Source organism: Nanorana parkeri, unplaced genomic scaffold, assembly GCF_000935625.1.
Source record: "Nanorana parkeri isolate BGI_ZX_2015 unplaced genomic scaffold, ASM93562v1 scaffold192, whole genome shotgun sequence".
Taxonomy (NCBI): domain Eukaryota; kingdom Metazoa; phylum Chordata; class Amphibia; order Anura; family Dicroglossidae; genus Nanorana; species Nanorana parkeri.
The window spans coordinates 1,665,113-1,686,721 of NW_017306460.1; the positions used below are offsets into that span (position 1 = coordinate 1,665,113).

The following is a 21,609-nucleotide window of genomic DNA, read 5'->3' on the forward strand; positions in this document are numbered from 1 at the left end:
CGGCTGTCTGGAGGAAATGTAAGTGTTTCCCTGCAGACAGAGGCCCCGGAGATGTGCGAGAGACTGGGGGGGGGGGAAGAAAGTGAGGGAGAAAGATCGACCGACGCTGAGAGCTTGTCTGCATTGGTCGGTCGGTCTCTCTCATGCTTCCCTTCCTCCTCTGAGCATCGGTCTGTGTGTGTTTCTCACTCTTTCCCCCCCTCCTCCTCTCAGAGAAGGGGGAGGGAGGGGGGGAGTGAGAGAGACCGAGGGACGCTGGGGGGGGTTAAGAATAGGGTTGCCACCTGTCCAGGATTCACCCGAACCAGGACTCATCCCCCCCACAAAAAAATGTCCATGCGTCGCTAGAGTGTACGGGTTTTGCTTGAAGAAAGCCCAGCCTGTATAAGCAGATATAATCACTGCGGACAACCAGACCCTGCACACTGTGCTGAAATTTCTTTAAATTAGAGAAATGAATTATATTACGGAATATTACACTGTAATGTTCCCTAATACAATCTATTTCTCTATCCCAGCTTTGGATAATATTTTGCATTTACTTTGTATCGCCTGACGCCCGGGACATGCAGTTCCAGTGGGGGGGGGGCTGGGAGAGAGCACCCCCCTGAAATGATGGCAGATAACACAGGAAACAATAGCTTCTTTGCTATCTGCAGGGTTTTTTTTCTGACAGCGGCTCCCGATGTCAGAAAAGAAAAAAAAAAAGGATCGCAGGGAAAGGTTTATCTGCAGATAAACCTTTCAACCTTTCCGGGAGGAAGTGTTTCTCTCCCGGAGCGTCCGGGAGGGTTGGGATGTCTGAGTGTGTGTGTGTGTGGGGGGGGGGGGGGGGGGGGGGGGGGGGGTAATAATATGCTGCCCATCATTTACTGCCATGGACGGTATATTATTGACGGTCACAATTACAAACAAATACTTTGTAAATAAATTCCGGTTTCCTTGGTAATCCCGTCTGTACGTAAGCACGGATACTGGGTCAGCGCTCTCGACAGAACACCGCACTAACTTTTTAAATAAGCAGCTGCCCGAGGTCCCACGCTTGCTGGGGATCTCGGCAACCTTCTTGTTAACCATGCGGTGCCATGCCGGTGGGGGCGGGGGGGCGAGGGGGGGCGTACATGGTTTCTTGCACCGGGGCCCTGAAGGTTCTAGTTACGCCTCTGTCCAGAGGTCTTCTATGTTCCAGGAACCTCCAGAAGACATCAGCTTCTCTGGTTCTCCTCCTCTGGCAAACAACACAGGCCACAGGAATTAACCAGATAAATTCCCCAATAATCCAACCAGGCTGACTACAGCCCTGGCAATCACTATATGTCTAGTAGCCACCTCACAAAAGGTGATGGGGGCTACACAATGAATACTTTGAAATTCCAAAAAAGTGATATCTTTGTATTTTAGGCTGGTCTCCTGATTGAACCAGAAAAAGGTAAGAAGAGTACAGTTCACCTTCGGTTCCCCTTCTACCATTACAATGCATGCTTTTACTCAAATCAGTAGGGCACATGTCACATCCTATTGTAATATTAGCCACGAAAAATGCTCCTCACAAGCACCTAAAGCCTAAACAAAGACCACATGATTAGGAGCCATCAGTGGTATTGTGGATGTTTTATGTTATTGGAGATTGCGGACGGTTTTCAATCAGATAAACCCTTTCATCAGCTAAAAAAAGGAGGGTCTGGAATGGCACAACCACAACCAGGTAGCGAAGACCATATATGTAATAGATACTGTAAATATGGCTACCTCCATGTACATTTATGATTTTAAAATGTTTGCACAAACAAGGATTTAGACCATAAAACACACACTATTAGGTCTTTTACAATAAGCTGACCTCCGATAACCTTATCTGAATGGACTTGTTCTCTTGAAACCCTTGTTTTGCTGTAGGAACAGCACTGCTGTTTTTTAATATATAATAAATGCTTCACAGACAGAATTTTATTGTGTGTCTTCCAAATATACAGACAATTTTAACCTGCATGGGCCTGTGCTAGTTTCAGACACTCATTTGCATGCACTAGTTCTACAAGCAGGTACATATTTCTATCTAGGCTGGCAAAGCTGCCAGGGGGATGCGAGACATCCTTTTGTTGACTGGGCTTTTACACCTAAAACCAAACTGCTAGCAGACACAGAGTGGACAAACTGTCTATTTTCAATCTCTCCAGCCCCAGCACTGGTGTAACTCATGTGATCTTGTGATTCTAAGGCTAGGGAGACCCCGGGGAGTGCAGGTCAGCAGCACAAGAACCTGGCCTGAGGGGGAAAGAAGGAAGTATTATTTTGGTCTGGCAATATATAGCTATTCTAAGCCAATACTCACCTCTCTTATGTTCATCAATATGATGATGTAAACAGGGTTAGGCAAACTCCGGCCCTCCGGATGTGGTGAAACTACCAATCCCATCATGCATCTGCCCCTGGGGGTCATGTCTGTGGCTGTCAAAATATTGCATTGCCTAATGGGATTTGTACTTGCACCACAGCTGGAGGTCTAGAGTTTATAAATAAATATATTTCTGACAGATATATAGACAATTTGTAATCTTACCATGACTTTGACATGTAGGTTGTGTATTTCCAGGAGGAGTATTTGTGCCTTCAATCTTTTCACCAATTGCATTAACACACCAACAGTACCCGGTGCTGCCATGACACTGCATTGGACGGTAATTGCCCTGTTCATCACATTGAGGAATATAACGACCTATCGCAATCCTCTTTCCTCCCAGAGCTTCCTGACGCTCCTTCAAACATTTTGTTAAGACTGTTAACAAATAGAGAGAAGAACAGAGACTACAATGAACACACTTATAAGGCCCCTTTCACATGGGCTGATCAAGAGGAGATCTGTACACAGATCGCCTCCTGATCGAAGCAGTACAAATCAGATGTCACTGTTGTGTCATCCATGTCCTTCCAGCTTTTTCCTCCATCTTGTGATGGAGGAAAAACTGAAATGGCCAGACCCCATGTCTGTCTATGGGGAATCGGATTTAAAAGGACATATGTTCGTTTACAAATTACCCCTGATGCGGCAGAATCAGGTCCGTAGAAACAAAACACTGTTCCGTTTTTTTTTTCCAGACCTATCCAGAGTAAGAGGTAACTGAATGTAAACGGACGCCTTGTCCGTTTAGACCCTGCCGCCCATAGACTACCACTGGGTATGTGATTGTGTCCACCTGAAAAACTGATGGGCAGACCTGATCGGAATGCCCCTGTGAAAGGCTGGATGATCTGGTTTGTGGTTAGCAGACCTGGTCCCACAGCAACCCGTCAGTAACATATGCCCTTACAAACCAGAACATGGCTTGAGGTCTCAACAAGCAGAAGGCACTGATGAGGCTGACAGACTTTTTCCCTGCTCAGATAGAGGAGAGCCTCAAGATGGTGCCAACTCCCGCAAGGAGAATTCTACCTCAGACACTAAGTTCCAAAAAACACTCTCTGGTAAGCGGTTTATCTCGCGGATTTCCGCTCCAAAATTGCACATATTTCCACGCGATATCGCTCTATGTAGTTAGTCCAATGCATTTCAATGGAGCTGTTCACATCTTACAGCTCAATGTCACCTGTAGCTCGTCGCTGTAGCTTGTCGCTCGAACATGGCCCTTTTTTGCGCGCATGTCGCGCGATTTTGCTCCTGATTGCTTACAGCCCAATGTTAACAGCTACGAAAAGTTGTGCAACGTAGCGCAATAAGTCGCGCAATATCGCGCATATAAAATCGCGCTGCAAAACGTCGCTCAGTGTGAATGGGGCCTGAAACTGTCTCAGAGATGGAAGACACCTTATCTGACTCCCAAACTGACTCTAAAGATTTGATCGAATTACCTGCATCTCCCCACCACGGTCTTCTAACATGAATAAACTTGTGAGTATAAAACAGCTCAACATAACACTGACCCTCACACAAGAGGTACCTGAGCAGTTTGCAGCTCTGATTCCCATCATCAGATCACCCAAAACACAGCAATGAGCAAATGCGCTTAAAGGAGAACTATGGGGTCAGTGTTTTTCCCCATAGTTCTCCTTGGGGTAACGGGAGGACACAAACTAGCATCCTCCCGTCACCCTAAGCTCAGTATACCGCGAGCTACAGCTCGCGGTATACTGAGACGCCGCACCTGGAGCGGATCCCGACTTAGATGACGGGATCCGCCCAGCTGCGTGAGTGACAGCTGGCTCTGCCTATCTAGTGGCAGAGCCAGCTGTACCCGCCCCCTCCCCCGTCCGTTCCGCCAGTCAGCGCTGGCAGATCGGAGCGGGGAGAGGGGAATCCAGCCCCTCCCCCTGTCACGGCAGAGAGCCGTGACAGGATCGAGAGGTGAGGGAACCCGGTATGTTTTCCCTCACCTCCCGATCTACTGAGCCGACCTGTGACAGTCTCATTGTCACAGGTCAGCTTAGAACTATGACGTGAGTGGAAATCACTCATGTCATAGTTCTCCTTTAACTCTAAGACAGGAATTGATGCAAGGTTTAACTACTACTGTTACCCACATTGAATCCCAAGATGTTAATATAGAAGAGCATATAAAGTACATCATAAATGTAAAATGAGTGAATATGCTACAGCATATACAGTAAGTTGGTTCATGTGAAAACTGCTCAAACCTCCGAGCTCCAATTACTCAAAGATAAGATATCCGACTTGGAAGACTGGTGCAGGAGAAATATTGTTAAATTGCTGAATCTGTCACCCCTAGTGAGCTCCGTACATATCTCCAACAACTCTTTAAAGCACTGCTACCATTGCATCAAGTCAGGGATTTTATCTTTGACAGGGCACACAGAATAGTTAAGCACAAACACCTGCTTAACACAGTTCCAAAATATGTTCTGGACAGAGTACACCTTTTTCACATCAAAGAAAACTTATGGTTGATGCTAGGAAATTGGACACCCTCCCAGATCCATATCTCTTTATTTGCTGATAGCTCTGCAAATACTGCTCAGAAGAGAAAGTAATTCATGCCTATTAATAATCTGTTATAAAAATATTCCCTACAGATCCAAATACCTTGCCAATACTCAAAAATCATGGCTTGGAAAACAGGAAGGACGCAGCAGCTTTATTCTCTATCTTATTCAATACGACAGAGTATATACCATATATATATATATAACAGAACTTATTAACAATGCCATGTACTGACCGAAATTGTATACTGCAGAAGTTGTTGCTATAAACACAGTAATGTGTATTCTAACAACAACTCCTTAAATTCCACCACAAAAAAGTGTTAAGGATGGTCTGGGGCTACAGGCTCTTGCTGCTTAACCATCGGGATCCCTTTGCCCAGAAGTGTAAAAATACCTTCATCTCCAACGTTTTCTGTCCTCTATGCAGACAAAAGAAAATCCCCTTATGAAGGAACTTATCTTTCACATGTTTTGCCCACTGTGAATTGGCAAAAAAAAACCTACTGCACAGATAGTACTATACTCCCCAAAAGCTAGCTGCAATTTTCCCAATAGAATTTCCAATGTGCTGCTAACACATTGGCTGTCTACAACATATTTGGTGAAGCTGCAGATTAATAACTGTCTTCTGGAGAGACATTATCCAGTTTATTGTTATTGCATCAGTTACTCACATCTCCTGCACCACTGATCCTAAACTGGCACTTTTGGGAATAGGGATTTAATACTGGCTCTATGAGAAGTGTATCTTTCTCACCCACACATAGCACCACAATACACACAATAGCAGCCAGACTCTCTGCAGCTAGACTATGAAAACAAAACGACTCCTCTACATTAATATCTGTGATACAAACTCTTAAAACCCATTCCACCTACAAACTTCTCTTTGCTAATGCACACTACCAATGGACTTAAAGGAGAACTATGACGTGAGTGCTTTGCACTCAGCCTCATAGTTCTAGCCGACCTGTGACTGAGCCGACTGTCACAGGTCGGCTCAGTAGATCGGGAAGTAAGCGAACACATACCGGCGTTCGCTCACTTCTCGATCCTGTCACGGTGCTCTGCCGTGACAGGGGAGTGGCTGGATTCCCCCCTCTCCGCTCCGATCCTCCAGCGCTGACTGGCGGAACGGACAGGGGAGGGGGCAGGTACAGCTGGCTCTGCCTTTAGATAGGCAGAGCCAGCTGTCACTCACACAGCTGGGCGGATCCAGACATTATTGTCGGGATCCGCTTCAGCTGCGGCTGTTCTCCCGTTACCCTAAGGAGAACTATGGGTAAAAGCCCTAATCCCATAGTTCTCCTTTAATTCTAGAAAACTGGAATTGTTGGCCTTCTTCTCAAATGTACAGCATAATACATCCACTCCTACTAAGATGGTAGCTCCGAGAATGCCCAAAGTTACTTGTTCTTTCTTAGCATAGTTGTTAAAGTTCTACAACTTATTCATAACCTTATTTGCAACAACTTCATTTGATATTCACGATTGGACATAGTAAGGGAAAATATTCACAACGTATTCTTATGTCATGATGATATGTTATGCATGGGGCTTGCCCCACTGTCCTGGAAATTTTATATGTATCTCGTGGTGATACCTTACGTTTGTACCTCTTCACTAAACACTGTTTGCAATAAATGTCAACGTTAGAAAAAAAAATATTTAAAATTATACCAGTGAGGTGTATCCACAGCCATGTCCTTTCCCAGGGTGACAACGCTCAAAGCTTAGCTCAGCTGCAGAATTGCAAACCTTTTCTGCATACTGGTGAGCTGAATTACAATGTGCAGTGTACAGGGTGCAGGGGTGATTTACTACAGGCAAATAAGCTGATCACTTTGTAGGGGAATTTTACCCTAGCTTAGTGCATGTGGTAAAGCTCTGCTGACTTCCATCATCCAATCATGTGCAAACAAAATAACTCATGAGCACTGTATAAACTTTTTTCTTATACGTATATACTCGAGTATAAGCCGTCCCGAATATAAGCCGAGGTACCTAATTTTACCACAAAAAACTGGGAAAAAATATTGACTCAAGTATAAGCCTAGGGTGGGAAATGAGGCAGCTACTGGTAAATGTACAAAATGAAGATAGATACCAATAAAATTACATGAATATTTATTTAAAAGAAAAACAATAACCTAGCTCTGTAAGTGGAAAAGGGGGTACAGGGCTACATATCATGTACTACGGATCATTTAACCCATTCATATTAGCAGAGGATAATTGTAAATCTATTGTTCAGTGCATTCTACACTGTAGAGCATTTTTCAGCACAAAAAATGGGCTGAAAAACTCGGCTTATACTCGAGTATATACGGTATGTTGTTTCGGGTTGTAGAGGTCCGCACCTTTTAAATACTAGCAGTTTATAGAATATTTAATTTCCGGTGAGTCCCATGGCTATCCTGTTTTTAGTGTGCTGTTAAATATGCAGACAAATTGTAGAACTGAGTCTTACCCTGACTTGGACATGTAGGTGGTGTCTGTACAGGTGTGGTATTTGTGCCTTCAATCTTTTCACCATTTGCATTAACACACCAGCAGTACCCGGTGCTGGCATGGCACTGCACTGGATGGTAATTGCCCTTCTCATCACACTGAGGAATATAACGACCTTTCACCATCTTATCTCCTCCCAGAGATTCCTGACGATGCTTCAAGCATTTTGTTAACTCTGTTATCATATAGAGGAAAGAACAGAGATTACAGTGAACACTCATAAGTCTTTAAACTTTTAGAAACAATAGCAATGTAACAAGGGCATGAATTTATTGGAATTAAAATGATTAAAGTGTATCTAAATTCAACAAGTTAAATCAAATATGTTGTTACACATGTCTCTTAAAAAGTATTTTATGTTGTTATGTTTGTTATTGTGCGCTGATTTCAATTCAATCTCACCAGTAAGGTGTAACCACAGCCCTTTCCTTTTCCAGGGTAACAATGCTTAATTCAGCTGCACAGCTGCAACATTGTCACCCTTTCCTGTATACTGCCCAAGCTAAATTACAAGCAGCAGTGTCATCGTGCAGTGTGCTAGCACGTTCTGCTGTAGTCATCATAGTAAAATTGTGATGTCGAGCTACTGCTAGAGTGTGACCTCATCTAAAGGAAGCTCGTACAAAGAGTCGGCAAGATGTGCACAATGCTGGGAGAGAAAACATGAGCAAAGTACTCACAGCACTTTACAAAACTGATATTCTTTTGTGAGAGTTTAATTCTACTTTAAGGAATGCAAAGTTTAAACATTGTATGGACTGTTTGAATGATGTGGAGCCATACAAATTCTTGTGGTTGGTATACCCCTTCCCTCCCTCCCCCTCTTGGATTATTTGTCTGCTGGCTTGCTACTGGGTTTTTGTTTTTGGTTTCTTCTTTTTTTTGTTTTTGTTTTTGTGTTTGTCTACTGTACGTGTAAAATGTGTAAAATCAATCAATAAAAACTATCTGATTTTAAAAAAAAAAGGGAAAAGGATCAATGCTTATGAGGGGTCCTTAAGGGACCATGGCTTACTCCTAAGCTGTTAAAACATTGGTGTCCTCCATATACTCTGTGCCTAGTAATCAAGGGGCATCCATAAGAGCAAAGTATTTTTGGGGCTGAGTTATAAAGCTTCCACCAATCGTGTAGCTGGACGAATGGCCTTCGCCTGGCATTATAGGTAAAACATGCAGGGTAATGCACTACCATGCTCTGCGTAGGCAAAAATGCTCAGTTTTTCTTTTTAACATTTTTGTGCATTGCCAACCCATTCATGTGAATGGTCTGCCTTAATGCAATGCATATTAACGCACAAAAAATGCTTCTTGACACGTTTGCGCTAATTTGCCACACCAAGATGCCAAGATTTGAATGGACTCTGATGCTTTTCAAACAGCCTTGATATATATAATTGGTTTATTTTAGCTATTTTTAGTGTAGCCTAATTGGTAAAAAATTTTAATTAGACAAAAGGGCATCCTGATAATGTGTGCTATGTCATACATTCTAGGCATAAGACTCACCTCTATGCAAACTGTATGGTTCTGCAATGATTGGCTTCAGATTATAATGATCTAACGAAGCTTTGTAAACATCTCCACTATCTAGGAACATAGCATCTGCTTGTCCATCCTGAAATATGTTAATAAATCAGTTTTTACTGGAAGTGAATTTTAGAATAATCATAATCATAATATCAGCTACCATAATGTGTCTATGATAAAGGGAGCCAAAAATATTCAAAGGTATTTAACTGCAAAATTAAATAAAGTATTGGCTTCATAAGCTATATGACAGCCAGGGGTGTTAATAGCTTAAAATTAAGGGCTCATTCTTAGGGATGTGCATATCCATATGGTGTGCCCGCACTTGGACACACACTGCTTCCACACTGTCTGAGTCCAAGTCCAAGAAATTTAGGTCAGCATGTAGCTGCGTGCAGGCCAGCAGGGAGGTACTGGTGGCTGCACGCAGTTATACACAGCTCCTGTCCCTTTTAGGAGCTGGTTTCTGCACAGGTGTGCATGCTGTACGGATGTAAATGCCTGTGTGAATGAGCACTAACTGGCAGAATGATACAAACACTGAGCTGGCACAATTACTGAGTTGATCAATCAGCGTTGATCAACACAGGCTCAATATGAATGGAAAATGATTCTTCATTATGTGCTCTATTCAAATCAGGTATTGGCCAGGATGTGAACGGAAATCTCCCCAGTGGGACACAGATGGCCAAAACAACTTGACAGGGGTTATAGCCCTCCCTTTCTCCATCCAAAACTAAAAAAAGTTTTGATTTATTTGTTATCCATATATAACCAATGATCATAGTTATAAATGTTATGCATCCTTATTATCCTGACTTATAGTGGAAACACCATATTACACATACAATACAATCACCCAAAAAAATGGGCTGAAAATCTCGGCTTATACTCGAGTATATACGGTATCAAATAAAATGTCTGAATAAGCAACATGTGGAACAGTTAGGCTTTGTACATGGTGGTAACCAAAGCTTTGTAGGGCATTTAGGCTTTGTAGGACAAGACAACCAGAGTGCATGAAGGGCATTTAGGCTTTGTAGATTGAGGTAACCAGAGTTCACGTAGAGCATTTGAATCTGTAGACTGAGTTATCCAGAGTTAGGACATTTGGGCTTTGTAAATTGAGATAACAAGATTCTTATCAAGACAAGAAGACCAATCTACTGTTCTTGGCACAATCTAATAGAAGTGGAGGGTGACATTTTTATCTGATTTTTTAAGTTAATTCAAGGTTAGACATATGGTTCTATTGTTCAAATCCTTATACATAGGGCCAGTGTTCTGGTAGAATCCTGGACCCGTTAGAAATCTGGACCCGCGCCTCACTTCCAGGGGCATGGAGGGGGCGTTGGCCACAAGCACAAGCTCTGAGCCAATGATCTGGGGGGGGGGGGGGGGGGCGTGGAGGGGACATCGGCTTAACGCACATGTTCAGACCGCCTGATCGGGACCACAAATTTAACTGCAAATTGCGCATGTGCTGGGAAGAGGATGCCTTGTCTGTAAATGATCTGGACGTGCTTCCCTGCACATGTGCAATACAGGCAAGTAGCCTGTGAAATTTCTGGACCCGATCATCTCTTCTGCGCTTGCGCAGATGGGGGGTCCAGATTACTAACAAAGTCTGGGATTCTGTTAGAACATCAGCAAGCCCATATTCTTCGACATTCGTGAATTGCTGCTTGTTCCTGGGCGACTGAATAAACCTACTTCTTGAAGATCTGCCCAGTGTTGATGCTCCGTTTATTATATTTGAGTGTGAATGGACAAAGGCAATGCAGAAAACAATAATCTTATTGTGTAGATTAGAATGTTGTCTACTGTATTCAGTCAATGGTGAAAAGTGAGTTCTAATTAACTGATTAATGTAGGATATTAATCTTTGCACACTGCCCTTTTTCATATTGTTTCATGTATGAATGCTTTGTATAATATTATATTTATATCTTCCTGAGTATCCTTAGTGTGTAGTGCGGTAAATCGATGTTACAACTGTATACATCAGTAATATCTATTACCTTTATAGCTGCCATACAGTTCTCAGTGGACGATCGGTACACACACGCAAGGGTAATGTCAGGGACATTGCAGGATCCCACTAGATCATTGCACTTCTTCTGCTCAAGATGTGATATTGTACACCACTGAACGTGTCTTGCATCTGATGCTGCAAAGCTCAAGCCTAGATAAAAGTAAATATATAGAGATGGAAAATAATGATTATATACCACATGTAGTGGTATACGTACCATAAATACAAGCAATGTGGTGTTAGTATTGTCATAAATGATACATGCACTATTGTTTTAAAGCTAATTAAAATGGAATTCCACCACAGAACATTAAACAGCCATATAACCTGTACTTTGATATTAGCATAGCACCATGTTTGACTTCTGACTATGTTCTGCTTTTTCATAGTGCATATAGAACAGCTAAACTTACCCACAATGGTGAAATATAGGGCTGTGTGGAAAGTCAGAGCCATCCTCAGTTTCTCCTGCGTACCACTACAGCAGTCCAACTTTCAGATAATGTCCTGACTAACCCCTCCTTTATATGAGAGAATGGTTGACCGGGCGTGGAGATCTGTTGTCCTTGATCCTTGGTATCTGTAAACAGACACTGTAATAGACACAAAAATAACCTTTTTTTATGTGACAATATGCTGTGTTAGTCCTGTCGGGTCAACCTTGGCTTGTTTGGGTATCTGCATGTCTTTGTCTCTGGGGTTTTACAGCTGACTGTATAAATTAAAGACAACCAATGCTCAGAGAATAGAGGGGCTGCCATTGCTGATTTCCTTTTTAAATTGATATGTGCCTGGCTATCATGCTGATTCAATTGCTTCATTACTTTCTGACTTCCTGACACAGAACAAATATTTAGCAAGTGGGGTCAGAGCTGATATGTATACTTGTCCTCAGTCAGAAGATAATAAGTGGATAATAAGTGGAGGAGCTACATGCAGGGGCGTCCCTATATCCTTTGCCACCTGAGGCCAGGAGGGGGGGGGGGGGTTGTCTGTGCTGGCAGTGCAGATCCAAGGGGAGGACTTGGTGGGGTGCTTTGTGCAGGTGATGCAGGTAAGGGGGGTGTGGGGCAGTGCCTCTGTCTGGCATACCGTCCAGCTCACTGATTTCACTGGTTGCCAGGAGCTGGGCAGGATCCCAGCCAGAGCATCCCTCTCAGCTCCTGGAAACCAGTGATGGTAATGAGCTGGACAAGACACCGGGCAGAGCTTAGAGAGCTTATCAACCTGTGACGCCCCATGCAACCTAAAGAGATGCCACCTGAGGCACCTGTCTCAGGCTTCCTCACAGTAGTGACGGCCCAGGCTACATGCCTGGTGTGGAAGAATTGTCCCTGGTAAACGGCTTAAAGATTGGAGCTAAACAGAAGATCTTACCTGATTGTACAATGAGGGTCAGGTGGTAGCAAGGGGTCGCATGGGTAGGAGGTGCAAGGGACGCAGGGAGTCCTTTTTAGAAGGTTGACGACAGAAGCAGGTAGTTCCACCTGCCCTTTCTTGTTCACTGTTGATGGCAATTGGACTAAATACTTTGAGGGGAAGTTAACAAAACTGGAGCAGACAAAATCTGGAGTAGTTGCCCATAGCAACCAATCAGATTCTATTTTTTATTTTCAAAGCTCCACTAAACAAAGAGAGATGCTGATAGGTTGCTATGGGCAACTGCTCCAGATTCTGTCTACTCCATTTTTAATAAAAATCCCTCCTGTAAGTGTTCGTGAGACAGAGCCTGCTGGTGAAGTGATGAACAGTCTCTTTGTGCAGAACTGGGATCCTGAGGATACTGTCTTTGTGATGCTTGTTTGCTGTAGTGGGTATATGAAAGTGGTAGAGACACAACATTGTGAGTTTTCATACGTTTATAGGACAGGGAGGGACTGTAACTATGAAAATGCAACAATGAGTACTGTCAAAAAAAGTCTGTTTTATTTAAATATGTGGCATAAAAATAGAAAAAAATAAATGAAAACTAACTTGCATGTAACTATGTATGCAAGAATAAAACTTCTAGCAATCAATCCATACGCAGTTTGATTACATATATAAACATACAGTATCTTCTTGGGGCAAAGAATCTTAAAGGAGAACTATGGGGTCAGTGTTTTTCCCCATAGTTCTCCTTGGGGTAACGGGAGGACACAAACTAGCGTCCTCCCGTCACCCTAAGCTCAGTATATCCGCTCCAGGAGATGCCGCACCTGGAGCGGATCCCGACTTAGGCAGATCTAGAGGCAGAGCCAGCTGTACCCGCCCACTCCCCCGTCCGTTCCGCCAGTCAGCGCTGGCAGATCGGAGCGGGGAGAGGGGAATCCAGCCCCTCCCCCTGTCACGGCAGAGAGCCGTGACAGGATCGAGAGGTGAGGGAACCCGGTATGTGTTCGCTCACCTCCCGATCTACTGAGCCGACCTGTGACAGTCTCATTGTCACAGGTCGGCTTAGAACTATTGATGGCAGCAGCATGTCTCAAAAAAGTTGGGGCAAGGCAACAAAAAGCTGGCAAAGAAAGTGGTACTAAAGCTGCCCATACACCTGACGATTATCGTACGATAATCGCGGGTGATCCCGCGATCGTACAATAATCGTAAGGTTGATGGCAGCGTGCGGCTGCATTTACTGTACGGTCGCACGATTTTCGTATATATAGCTAGCACGCTAGAAAACCCGCCGAAAATCGTACGATTATCGGCGGGTTGGTAGCGCGATCGCAAGACGAAAGCCGCACGGCCCGAGGTGCGCAAGCGCACACTGCCCGCTCACCACTGCAATCATCTGCAAGGCCCCCCCCCCTCAGCGGGGAGGGCTTGCGATGATCGCAAGTACAATTTGCCTGTCCAAGATGGGCAGGTCGTACGAACTTTTAATCACCTTACAACCTTCGCACAACAAAAGTCGTGCAATGGTTGTAAGGAGTATGGGCAGCTTCACAAAGAAGAGCTGGAAGAACATTTTGCAACTAGTTAGGTTTATTGGCAACAGGTCAGTAACATGATTGGTATAAAAAGGGCATCTAAAGCCGGCCATACACCTTACAATTACCTGCAGATTTTCCCTGGTCAGATGGAAAAAGTGCAACAGATTCCTCCATCTACGCTAAACTGCGTGGATAGAGGAATCTCCCACTGGGCCAAGCTTCAGTATCTTGCTAGTCAGCCCCCGCTGGCTCTCAAAACACCTGAACAATGCCTGCATTCAATCAGACTGTTCAGGTATTTTGGGAGCCAGCGGGGCATGCTAAAGCAGAGCTAAATGTACAGTAGGAGCCACTGCTCGTTTAATATGAGTGATCTAATCAGATCACTCGTATTAAAACCGAGCAGCGGCGGCGATCAAGATCACCATAGAGCCCTTTGAGCAGACGAAGAACGGACGTTCTTCGTCTGCTCTGTGTGATCACTGAGACCATGGCGCTGTAATCACAGTGCCACCTGTCTCAGGGGTTACTAACTGCAGCTTCTGTCACAGCAGCTCTGGTCTGTTCAGTGCTCCATAAGGCACACCGGACCTCCCTGCGTCCTATGGTCCGGTGCGCTGTATGGAGCGAAAAATACGGTAAATCGCTCCAAAAATCAAGACTGAATGCATCAGCAATTTTTATGGCCCTTTTTCATAAAGCACCTGCCTGGCGGTGATGGGTGTACAGGCCAGATTCAGCATGGCAAGGACTCATACATGTACATCTCCAGCCATATAGGTACAGCCTATAATATACCATGATGACACACAGCGGTCAACATATGTGCTCTACCTGTTACAGTTGAAGTGACAGTGTAAAAGGGAATTATATCTTCTCTAGTTGTTGTTTTTTTTTTACATACTCTGCTTTGTGCATTACTGACAATGCTTAGAACTTTACCCACGTATTTGTACTTTGTACAAATTATTAGTTAACAATATTAACTAAAGTGCAGATCAATGACCTGACTGCCTTCTGCTATATCCTGCCAATGCCAAAATACTGTGTTCTCATTTTGAGGTCATATGAAGTAGCACTAATGCATCAATGGTCTCGTTCCCACCTTGGCGTATTTCCACCCGTCCCTAACGCGCTACAAAACGGCCCACGCCTGTAAAGGTATAGGTACTACTTTGGGACGTTTTGTTGCCGTTTCCATTGGATACAGCCAAGTAGCCTTCGGAAACGCGCGTTTGTCGCTCGACTTTTTTATCGCGAATCGCGGTAAAAAACGGTTGCGCGACAGACGCGCATATGCAATACGCCTAGGTGTGAACGAGACCTCATTGTCACAGGTCGGCTAGAACTATGAGATGAGTGAAAAGCACTCACCTCATTCTCCTTTAAATGTTTAAACTGAAGCCGGCACTGTAAACAGTAGGGATGCACCGATACTTTTCAGATCAGATACCAGTGCCGATACTTGGCATTTTCATGAGAACTACCAGGGTTGCAGCGGTTGCAGCTGGGACCTGGCTCTGGCGCTCCACCACTGTCCTGAAATCATTAGTCTGTATTGTTTTAGAAAAACTGTCACATGACAATAAACAAAAATGTATCAGTACTTGTATCTGTGAGTACTTGGGCAAGTATCAGTACTTGCAAAAATGGTATCAGTGCATCACTTTATTTATATTTATAAAAACAAAATCATACGTTAAAACAGAGATGTACAAATCCCAGGAGCTCAGTTTGCTCCTTACAAATGACAGCTGCCTCCTAACTTTTGAATTTTTCTCTAGTCTAGTCTTGGAGCTCGAAAAGTATCTGTACTTGTACCGAGTACGGTACTTGATATTGGTCCATCCCTAGTAAACCGGCACCGTGATTCACAGGAAGGCTGCTGAGGTTCCCAGCAAGGGTCCCGGCAGCCTTCCTGTGAATCGCTGAGCCTGTTTACAATGCCTGCAACAAATCTACTTCCTATGTATCCACACCGCACACACTCACCTGCAAGACCGACTGGGGCACCTGGTGAGACCACTAAGACCCTGCACAGCCACCTGAGAGTCCTCACAGCCCACCATAGACCCAGCATAGACCACCTGATAGTTTGTACAACCCACCATAGACCCTGCATAGCCCATCTGAGAGTCCTCACAGCCCACCATGGCATCTGCACAGCCACTGAAGAGCCTGCACAGCCACCTGAGAGTCCACACAGCCCACCATACACTCCGCATAGTCCACCAGAGAGTCCGCACAGCCCACCATAGCACCTGCACAGCCCACTATAGTTCCCACAAAGCCTCCTGAGATCCTCCACTTGAGACATCAGGCCGGCACCCCAGAGCAGCACAGAGTATGTAGCTTCATATTATTCTGCATTGATGTATAATGCATTGCTGAGATTTGTAGTCCTCTATAGTCGATTGCCCTTTGGCATTGCTGTATAATGTATAACTGGGATATGTAATCCTCTCTAGCTGATGGCATTATTCTGCATTGCTGTATAGTGCATGGCAAAGCTTTGTGATGCATTTGCCGTGCGTTGTGATACCTTGTGTTGTAATTAAATATACGCCTGTATCATTTTATTACAACACAAACACCAACACAGCGCAAAAACCATTTATAACATAAATCGCTTATATACAGTTTAGCGTTCCATAATTTTTTGTAATAATCCCCCTTTCCTCAGCCTCTCATTGGTGTGGCAGTATTAAAGTAAAGTGTTAGGCCTCATTCAGGCGCCTTTCACACCAGGGGGGAAGCGTTTCACCGTGGTTTCCGCACAATTTGTGAAAGAGAATTTTTGGCTGTTTTTAGTGTGTTTTAGTGCGTTGCAGCACTGAAATGCAATTAAAAACGCTCAAAAACGTGCTGGCACGGAAACCTATAACTTTGAAATATTGTCAGGAGACCCTCACCATGCCGGTGTCTGAACTGTTCCAGTTCAGACACCGGCATTCGGGGTTGCTCAATACCTCTTTAGCTGAAGCGAATTACAAAGTCATATCTAGATGGTACATGGTTCCCTCCAGGATGGCTAGGATATTTCCAGTGACATCTCCTGACTGCTTCCGAGGTTGCACACTTCCAGGTACTATTTATCATACATGGTGGCAATGCCCTAAGGTGCGATCCTTATGGAACAGACTCATTGCCCTTATATATAGAGTTGTTCGAGTCCATGCGCCGAAGGATGCTTTATTGAATTGCCACATACCAGAAATCTCGAGAGCTCAGGAAAAGTTGATATCTTTTTTCTTCCTGGCAGCCAAAATGACTATAGCAAAATCCTGGAGGCTACCAACGATACCTTTTCAACAGGTTAAAGCAAAACTATCATGGATAATGGTACATGAGAAGATGCAGAGCATCCTAATGGACTCTGAAAAGAGTTTTGAATTTACCTGGTCACCATGGATTCGCTACATGGGAGTGTCGGCTGTGGTTTGACTAAATCTTGAATAACTACAACGTGGAATGGGATAAGTGTTTAGGGAAGGCCCCCTTCTTCCTCTTTTTTCCTTTCTTTTTTCTTTTTTGCTTTCTTCTTTTTTCCTTTCTTTTTTCTTTTTGTCCTGTGTTGTGTGATGAATCCTTTGGTGTCCCCAAACAATACCTTAAACATATGGGAGAGTATGCCCACTCGAGAATGTAGGGTGTACAATATATTGGGGTAATGCAGGGATCAAAGTGGGATAGATGAACTACCATTGGATATAGAATCATGGATTGTAACCCATTTAAACAAGGATATTTCTATGGATACTCAAACAAGTCCTAATACCTGTCAGTAGGTTGGGGTCTTTAATCGATGAATTCCATACAATATCTCCTGTCATATTGTTTATTACACGAGGTACTTGGGTTATAGACACAAGAAAGCTCTAATATTCTCTTTGTCGTTCAATTGATTATCATATGAGGAATTTGGGTCACTGACACAAGGAATGGATTATGTTGATTCTGTAATCAGAGAGTTCATGAAAGGACCCTGAACTAACTTTGGAAACACTGTATATTAAAAGGTACTAAGGTCTAAGGTCAATGGTTGATATTAGCCTAATAGGGAGAGGGATAGTACATGTGAAATATGTGAAACGAAGGCACTTTTTAATTAGGAACATTGAAAAATAATTTCACTGTTTATTACACAGGGTTTATGGGTTACAGTAACAAGGAATGAACCATTTTGGCACTATAATAAGATAATCTACGATAAGGTTCACGTGTCAATTTGTTAATTTTGGGAATGAATACAACTAAGGTATATTATAGTTTCAATAAAGATTCATAGTTTAAATGCAACAAAGACACTCTTGTCACAAGGACTTTTAATAACAGTTCTTATATATATATATATAAGTATATATATATTGTATCGTGGTGAATGTCACAAAGAAATAATTATTTTTGGTAACAAAAGGAATGAAATTATGATTTGGTCATTTAATAAAATCGGGAATACTGTGCATTAAGGTTTGTCTAGGGGTGGGTCACTAGTTTAACCGATGATTGAGAGTATTTGTGAAATTCGTCAAATAGTTGTACTTTTATATACAGAAGAATAAACCCTACTGATATCGATGGGTGCAGCCCTCTCCGTAGGGTATTTTATAAAACAGTATCTCCCATAATGCATAGGGTCTGTTGACGGGTTGGGGACACTAAAGTGCTTGTATAAAGTGTTTGTATTAACTGTATATTTGTCTATTTATTGTGGAAAATTAATAAAAGACGTTGTAAACAAAAACATGCTGATCAGCACATTTTTAAAAAAATGGGGGCGGGGTTTCGTTGGGGGGGAGGGGGGCCTTAACATTTTTTGCTATGAGGCCCTGGGATTTCTAGTTACGCCCCTGGCTGGGAGAGGTTTGTGTTAACCCTGTCTGTACTGTGGGAGCTGATTTCATCCTAACAAAGGGTTAAAAGATTTCAACCCTGGCTTCTGCATTGTATGTTAATGAGAGAAACTTAATCCACACAGTCCTGTCCTCAGTCTTTCTATATGGACAGATCACTGTGAAGGTGTTTAGAAAAACGGATGCAGCCATGTTGCCTGCTGCAACAAAACATCTTAAACATAACAAATATTTGTAAAAAATACTTTTAGGTATGCTGTGGGAATGGGAACACATAAAACATATAGGGGGGAATGTATCAAAACTGGAGCAGTTTACCATGGCAACCAGATTCGATCAAATTCTCCCTTCAGTTTGTTCAACTAAACTTTGAAAAATTGCTGAAGCTCACTTTTTATACATAACCCCACTTCCTTTTTATCCAATACAGTACTGTTTTTGGTCAATGTACATGTGTTGTGCTACTAATTGCAGGACATGTTAGGGCTTATTCACATTTATAGGACATTTCAAAAGGCATATAATTGTTAATGGTATCATTCACACTTTGCCATTAGGTGCATTCAGTTTAGCTGCATTTAGATCAAAAAAAATTCTGTGTGTCCAGGGTCAGATGAGACACTCATGTAAATGTAAGTACATCTAAACACAGGAGAACTTGACCTGGGAACCATACAGTTTGTTTATACCGCCCAGATAATTTCTTCTGCATTTAGATAAACCAAAGATAGGAGTCTAGTGTAAATGTAGCATTATACTACTGTATAGACCGATTTGAAAGGTTCAGTACTATTTGCTGCACCTCTTATTCACACATACCTATATTTTGCCTCTATGGCCTTACAAGTAGGCCCCTTGGCCTGTTGGTGCTACTATGGCCACAATCACACAGTAAGTTAGGCCCGAAACAACAACAAAAAATAGGCGGACGGCATACTTGACTAAGTGAAATGGGGAAACAATGATTAAAGAGTTAATAAAGGATGGGTTAACAAGGGGCAAGGTCCTTACCTGATTGGTCAGCTAAAAAGTTCAGGCAGAGCTTCTGCGGTGGTCCAAGGAGGGGGGTCTCACTGGAGTCATTCAGAGTTCATCGGATGAAGAAAGAACTTCCCACCTGCCCGCCCGAATGCATTGTTGTGGTCCATTTTCTGTCATAGCAGTGGTGGCGTTTTTTGGGGTATTTTGAAGGCGGAGAACATAGGTGATGATGGTTAAGGTTGGGAGACCTGTCTTGGTATGGGTCCTCAAGTCATGGTGATATATGGTAGTCGAACAGGCAATTGAGATATGGAGGTGTCTGCGGTCGTTGTGCAGGTTGTCCCCGAGGCGGTGTGGTGCGGCTGGGAGCCTAACGGATTCAAGGGGTTCCACAGAGACACCATATCCAGTAATAATTTGGCTCTTCAAAAGACCTTAAAAAATCTCAGGGTGAATTGTTGCAATTTTTCTGTAAAGTTTACTGTTAATTTGCATAATAAAAGGGCTGCTATGGCCATTTAACTCCAGCAAGAAGTGTGGTCTATTTTATTGGGTTGAAGAGGGAGGTGGGTGGTTATGGCAGTCTTTGTAACTAGGTAATTGGGACATCAGTTCTACATTAGTCATGTAATATCCTATCCTATCCTATCACGCAGTATGGAATATCAGCATTTAGGGCCCCCATTTAATATTAGCCCAAGGCCCCAATTTGTCTAAAACTGGACCTGATATTTCTCATGTATTGGGGGGTCCTGATGGGTACAGGGATGGGGGAGGCCCGACGATGTGTAAGGTATCGACATCCATTGTTTGTGCACCCACAAATCACAGGCTTGTGAGGAACTTTACTCCCAACACCTCTAGTCACTCTGTGCTTAAGCTGACCACACACACTGCTCTCACTAGCAGTTACAGCAGTTTGCTAAATCAGCTAATATGACTACTATAGTTAGTATGAACACACATTAACAGTCTCGTACTGCAGTGCCAGCCACCACTAGGGGGAGACACTAACAAAATCTGGGTGGCTGGACATACACGGGTAGATGCAATTGACATACAATCTAATGTACTTTAATGGCTATATAGCAGCTATGTAAATCAGAAGTGTTGGATATGAAAATGTTGTCAAAGACCATAGCTCTTGAACAGAGTAAAGATCTCTGGAATTGGCGGTGGGACAGGTGGGCAGAGATTTATTTCACTAATCGCGAGTTGATCGAGGGGATCTGGTGAGTGGGGAGCATTGTTATTATATGAAGGTGGAACACAAGATTGCACACAAGTTTTGTTCTTCACGAATATATGAACTTTGCACATTGCCCCAGTTTTTAAAGTTTGGGCTTAATTATTTTGTTTGTTCAATATATTTATGTACTATATGGAGTGTGGGGACATTTATTAATTCAGTTTTATAGTGCTGTTTTTTCATGCATAGAATATTTTTTGATACACATCATTGATATTTACTTATATTTACTTGTTTTTCACATGTGGATGTTGTGATTCATCATGTAATTTTGTACTTGACTTCAGTACGTTTTGAAGTATTTATTCTGCAGGCAGGATCATTATTACTTCCTTGGTTGAGTTTTTAGATATTCGGTTTCACATATGGGTGTTTCAAATTTTCATTACGGGAGTTAGCGCGGTGTATTGCAATACTAGTTTTTGACCATAGTACCGTAGGTCTGTCGGTCTTTCACTGCGGCTGTCACTCAGTTTAATTGCTTTTCCAGTTGAGGGTAGGGTGGTATCCATAAGCGCAAATACTAACGTTTTTATGATGCACACCATGGTGCCTATTTATTTTTTATAATAGCTTTTGGCACCTCATTCTGTTGAGACACCC

General features: G+C 43.1%; 1 protein-coding gene across 1 annotated transcript in view; it reads right to left on the reverse strand.

Annotated features, from left to right (window-relative positions):
• LOC108786109 (saxiphilin-like) overlaps positions 1-11,467 on the reverse strand; it is a 44,635-nt gene extending 33,168 nt beyond the window's left edge. The window contains exons 1-5 of the mRNA XM_018555331.1: positions 11,425-11,467; positions 10,998-11,161; positions 8,956-9,064; positions 7,409-7,624; positions 2,561-2,776 (exon numbers count right to left, since the gene is read on the reverse strand). Of these exons, the coding sequence (XP_018410833.1) occupies positions 2,561-2,776; positions 7,409-7,624; positions 8,956-9,064; positions 10,998-11,161; positions 11,425-11,467 (748 nt within the window). The remainder of the gene's footprint in view (positions 1-2,560; positions 2,777-7,408; positions 7,625-8,955; positions 9,065-10,997; positions 11,162-11,424) is intronic.
• Between the last annotated feature and the right edge of the window lie 10,142 nt (positions 11,468-21,609).